This window comes from Anarrhichthys ocellatus, unplaced genomic scaffold (assembly GCF_004355925.1).
Source record: "Anarrhichthys ocellatus isolate YVR2014 unplaced genomic scaffold, GSC_Weel_1.0 scaffold5, whole genome shotgun sequence".
Classification (NCBI taxonomy): domain Eukaryota; kingdom Metazoa; phylum Chordata; class Actinopteri; order Perciformes; family Anarhichadidae; genus Anarrhichthys; species Anarrhichthys ocellatus.
This window is the reverse complement of record NW_022280035.1, coordinates 6,351,495-6,357,111: the sequence shown is the minus strand read 5'-3', so window position 1 is coordinate 6,357,111 and position 5,617 is coordinate 6,351,495. Positions and strand designations below refer to the sequence as shown.

The window sequence follows — 5,617 nt, the reverse complement described above, 5'->3', positions numbered from 1 at the left end:
ATTCAAGTACCCGATGTAAATGACTCCAGTTTTTTGTTTTTTTTGGATGTTTTTATATATATATTCTTTATTTCAATTAAGACAGCCATTAGACAGCTTATGACCCGATGCACAGGCAGAATACAGAGGGGGGGGGGACATCAGGCTTACAATTGCTGTGGTGATTATTTGACTTTCCAAATGACTAACGTATACTTAACAATTCTTAGGAAAACCAAACAGTAATAAAATAGTTATTGTTACAAAAATAATCATGTAACAAAACAAATGCACCACTTTTATCCTTTTGTCGTACGTGCTGAGTTCAGGTAATTTAGATTTTTCCCATAGTTTTAAAAGCATCATGTGACGTCACCCGGACACAGCGCTTGCCGAACTGTCGTAAACCCCTCGTAACATGTCGTAAACCCGATTTGTATCTGTTGTTGTGAGAGAAGTAAACGGTTGTTGCCATTGATATCCAAACTGCGGTAGATTTCGCGTTTTTGAACTATGATAATATTTAGATAATAGCGCTGGCTGCGTCTCCACTCGAGCCGGCACAGTTAAACAATATGGCGGACATTGTGTAGGCTTTGAGGAGCCAGAAGATGAGTTGATCCCCATCAAAACAAAGCTCGAAAATGGCAACATACAGCGCCGAAGGTAAAGGGAAACTGTTAAGAAGATCCCTAACTACACCATATCTCTAACATCCCACTGATGATGTTGCACTCATCTTTTTGCCAGTTTCACACACGTATAGCAAGTTTCCATTAATATCATGGGTTCCTTTGTGTGTTTTCTGCCTTCTTATGTCGGTGCAGGACATTCTATTGTGGTGGAGCTGAGTCCAGACATCCATATCTGTGGCTTCTGCAAGCAGCAGTATAATAATTTTGAGGTCTTTCTCGCCCACAAGCAAAATGGATGCTCCTTACCAACCTCTGACACTCCAGCCACCACCGCAACAGCCACTCTCGCAGGTAAAATACTATACTCTGCATTTTGTTGTCAATCATTTGCATGTAGATTTGAGTCACAGTCTGCATGTCGTATCCTTGTTCTGCTCAGATTCCAGCACTGAGTTTGTTTTCGAGGAGACCTTCCAGACTTGTGTGATGAGAGGCGTTAAAAAGATCCTGACCAAAGCACAGAAAACACCTTCCAAAAAATTAAAACCTTCCCTGACTTCAAAGAGACACAGCTGCTGTTTCTCAGGTTAGTGCCTCTTGCCGTTTACGACTGCAACACGTTCCCTCTTTTTTCCGTCTGCCAAGCAGGGGAAACAGTACTTCCTGCCAAGTCCCCATGTCATTAGCTGTTATTTATTTAGGACACTTTTGTATTGACTTTCCACAAGCACACAGACACACACCTTGTAAAAGTACCATTTGTGTCGATCTACAGGTTGCACTTTTAAGACGCAGTATGGCCAAAAAGACATGGAACGGCATCTCAAAACCCACACCGGTATGTCAGTGCTCTGCACATGTGATTGTCTCTTGCTTAAGCACTTAAGAATCAGATGTTAACACAAGTTTTTTTTTTTTTTGTGTTTTTTCCCCCATCTACCATACAGGCGAGAAGCCATTTGAATGTGAGCTGTGCCAGAAACGCTTCAGTCGGCGGGACAAGCTCAACATGCACAGCCGCTCGCACACGGGCGAGAAGCCGTACAAGTGCAAACACTGTCCCTACGCAGCGGCAGACAGCAGCAGTTTGAAGAAGCACCTGCGTATCCACTACGACGTGCGGCCTTTTAAGTGCCAGATCTGTCCTTACGCCAGCCGCAACTCCAGCCAACTCACCGTCCACCTCCGCTCACACACTGGTAGGTGGTCAGAAATCCAGAATTGCCCTCAAGTGCAAGGTGATGTTGTATTTCTGTTAGACTGCATTGAGAATCATTTTGTGTTTATTCATTTCATTCCAAGGGGATGCACCTTTCCAGTGCCAACAGTGTGACGCAAAGTTCAAAATCAACTCGGACCTGAAGAGGCACATCCGGATTCACTCCGGCGAAAAACCGTACAAATGTAACTTTTGCGACTACTGCTGCGCCATGAAAGGCAACCTGAAATCTCACATTCAGATCAAGCACGGCAGCGAGAACTCCTTCCACTGTGTGCACTGCGACTTCCAGTGTGCCAGCAAGACTGCTCTCCGGCAGCACTCGAGAGAACACCAGCCCACTCAGCCCATCCAGTGTTCCAAGTGCACTTACTCCTGTGCCAGCAAGGGGGCGCTCAAAGTCCACGAGAGGATCCACTCGGAGGATCGGCCCTTTAAATGTGACTTCTGCAACTTTGCCTCCAAGCAGCGCAGCAACCTCGTCATCCACAAAAGGAAGTGCCACTCGGATAAGCCGGAAAAGGGCAGCGGCGGGAAGGGTGTCAGGGGTGCAGGAAAAAGCGGAGGAGGGGACTCCCCGAAGCCTGTCGGCTCCAGGTACCGGGCCAAACTAGAAGCGGCTCGAGCGTTCTGCTGCGACTCCTGCGACGCTTCCTTTGTGAGGGAGGACTCCCTGCGGAGCCACAAGAAGCAGCATCGAGACACTCAGAATGTGATGCAGCTCCAGCTCTCCACCCCGGCGGACGTCAACTTGGTTCCCATCACAACGGTTCCTTTCCCGTCCGACTCGATGGCTCCTTACAGCACTGCGCAGCTCAAAATCATCGTGTCTCACCCTCTGGGCACGGAGATGCCCTTAATTCCAGCCGGTGTGGATGGTCCGCATAAGACCAACATGGTCCTGCTCAGCCCAGAAAGCCAGGACATGGTTGTCAACTCCATGATCCAGCAGGTGAACCTGCTCGCGCCGATGCAACCCCTCGGGTCGTCCCAGACTGCAGAGGCCACCCTAGGAACTCAGACGGTCCTGCTGACGCAGCTGGGCCCCGGCGACGCCAACAACCCGCTCCACCAGGCCCTGCTGAGGACCGCCATAACCGCTCAGGACCCCGGCAGCGCCACGCAGACTTTCATCACGACCTGCACGGAGCTGGAGGGCCTCAACGCCTTGATCCAGGAGGGCGGCACAGAGGTTACAGTGGTGACGGAGGGGAACGCCGCCATGGTGGCCGCAGCGACTCCAAACAACATGGCGCGCGGCCCATCGGAGGACGCGTCTAAGCCAGCAGGGGGGAGTGCCTTAGGCTGTGAGGAGAGTGTGCTGCTGGTGCCAAACATCAGCCTTTGCAGCCAGAATGTGGTCATCCACGGTGTTCCACTCATAGTGTCCACTCAGCCACAGCAGACTATAGAGCAGCTCCCTCCTCACACACTGTACTCAGACACACACACGCTGGAAGACATCCCACAATGAGCAGAGGGCTCGGTGTGTTTCTCTGAACATGTAAAGACCGTGACTGCATCATAAGCTATTTCTTCGCACCCTATGAACTCGTAGGCCTGTTAACAATAACTGCTTTTTGTTTCTAGCATTTGAATCATTGACCACTGAATCAACAGTACTGTCGACTTTGGAGAAATAACGCTTTCAGTTTTCATTTTAGAATAGTGAATTGTTGTCGTAGCACAATAGCACAGAATAACTTTCAAATGTGAACGTTAATCATTTAGATTACTCTATAGGCAAGGGTTATTTTTGGAGGCATCAAAATAAAAATATGAACACAAAAAAAACACTTTAAATAAATGAGGTTTATTTTCAGGCAACAGCTTTAGAAAAAAATGAATAAAGAAGAATAAAGCCTGAAATGTGCCACGTGGAGTTCTCCACATTGTCCATTAGGTGGCAGCAGAGTGATGCGAGTGGCGGCTGAAGTATTGCAGTGTTGCACTATTAATAATACACATTCTGTATGTGTAGCTTCTTTTTATATTTTTTTTAGAAGTAAAGCATTTTGAAGTCCTCATTTTGAGGATGTTGATGTTTTTTTTTCTGTAGAAAATATTAGACCGCATATGAAGGTTTCTAAAAGCTAAGTTGCTCTCCCCAATAGATTTTTCAATAAAGTGCCCGTCTTGCTTGTGGCCATCTATTATTTTTACACTCAAGACTTCAGCACTTAGTATTTGCAGAGATTGAAGGCTGCACCTGAATAGGAGGCTCCCATGAACAGATGACCATTGATTTCTCTCTCGGCACTAATGGCTCCGCTGATGCAGACTCTGTGCTCAGCATGGACACAAACTCGGATGAAGTTTGCTTGATGGGAGGAACTCTTTGCAGGCACTGAAAGTTCACCTCACAGTTGGTTTGTGTTGCAAATGGTACACAAGCAAAGGAAGTATAGAGACCACAGCCCCCTTTTGTTGCTTTACATTTAAGTTGGCGCGACATGTTAGATTGAAATCCATATATTTGAATCGTTGATGCCTTTTTATTCTAATTCCGTTTACAGTCTGTGAGTGGTAGTACATTTTCAGTTCATACTTTTTCTGGATGGGAAGCTATTGGTGGTAGAATGTAACAAAGTACGTTAAGTGCTACAGCTATTAGTTCACTAGACTCCTAGTTATTTAGCTGATTAAAGTGTGACACTTTGTAAAATACACTTATTTGCTTTCTTGTTGAGAGTTAGACATTGAACATTGATGCATATCTCTCTGTTCACAACGGTATCGATCTTCTCATCTAACTCTCTGCAAGAAAATGCAAAAATGTCAAACTATACTCTTAGGATTCAACCTATAAAACCTATAATCTAGTAGAACTGTTGGAGTTTAAACCACTCAAATACTTGAAAGTATTTCAAATTAGCCCCACTGCAATGTTGAAATACTGCTTCCCTAACAGTAATCCATTGTTGTGATATGTTAAACAAGGGGCCTGCTGCTGCTGCACAATTTAACTTTTCTTACTTTAAGAAGTCTACATTCTGCAGATAATACTTTTGGACTTTGGACTTTTGCCTGTTGGACTCCTTCAAGTCGCGGTAGATATTTCATCTGCTCTGCTGCCCACAATTAATAACCAACTCATCCATCACAACTTCAGGAGCGTCAAGCATGTGAAAAGTGAAAAAGCGCGACCCATTCATAAAGAGCGCCTTATTGTGATTGGTGCTTTGCTCTAAACCGGGATAAGTTCTGCTCTTGCATTGTCAGTTCTCCTGCACTTGAGCTCGCATTCATATTTTAATCGCACCAGTGATCCGGGCTGTCGCTGGTAAAAAAAAAAAGAAAAAACGTTTCAACATTGTGTGTGATTCAAGGACCAAAGTCTTGTCGCTTGATCTTCAGGTGGAACTGCAAAAAAAAAAAAAAGCTCCTGAAATTCCATCATGTATGAAGATGAGCGATACGTGGGAAAAGTAAGAAGTGCTCTCTGGTGTGTCTCTTTGATCTATTATCTAGCAGACTTCCAGGCCCTAATCCTGAGCACCCTTGAGGAGGAGAGCCCCCCCACCCCCCACCCCCGTCCTGTTCCAAATGTGACGACATGGGTGAGTTTAATGCTTCTTCTATGAGATAAAACATCCTTAGAGCTGAAATGTTAGAATCATGCTCACCTTCATATATATATTTCTGTTGGTTTTTGGTTGCATTATGAATGAATATGTCACCTTTTAAGGTTTCAAATATATATCTATATCTATATATATATATATATATATATATATATCACATCCATTCTATCATGAAATCTTTTTCTTTGCTTGAAAGTCCT

General features: G+C 45.1%; 1 protein-coding gene across 3 annotated transcripts; it reads left to right on the top strand.

Moving 5' to 3' along the window:
• The first annotated feature begins 375 nt into the window (after positions 1-375).
• On the top strand, positions 376-5,336 carry zfp64 (zinc finger protein 64 homolog (mouse)). Of its 3 annotated transcripts, none has more exons than XM_031845737.1 (6): positions 376-645; positions 902-965; positions 1,054-1,200; positions 1,390-1,452; positions 1,562-1,813; positions 1,917-5,336. In XM_031845737.1, the coding sequence occupies exons 3-6, from the start codon at positions 1,101-1,103 to the stop codon at positions 3,305-3,307; spliced, it is 1,806 nt and encodes a 601-aa protein (XP_031701597.1). In that variant the 5' UTR covers positions 376-645; positions 902-965; positions 1,054-1,100; the 3' UTR covers positions 3,308-5,336. The 3 variants fall into 3 exon arrangements, with proteins under 3 accessions (XP_031701597.1, XP_031701596.1, XP_031701595.1); XM_031845736.1 differs by having other exon boundaries at positions 807-965; XM_031845735.1 differs by lacking the exon at positions 376-645 and having other exon boundaries at positions 658-965.
• Positions 5,337-5,617: the final 281 nt, after the last annotated feature.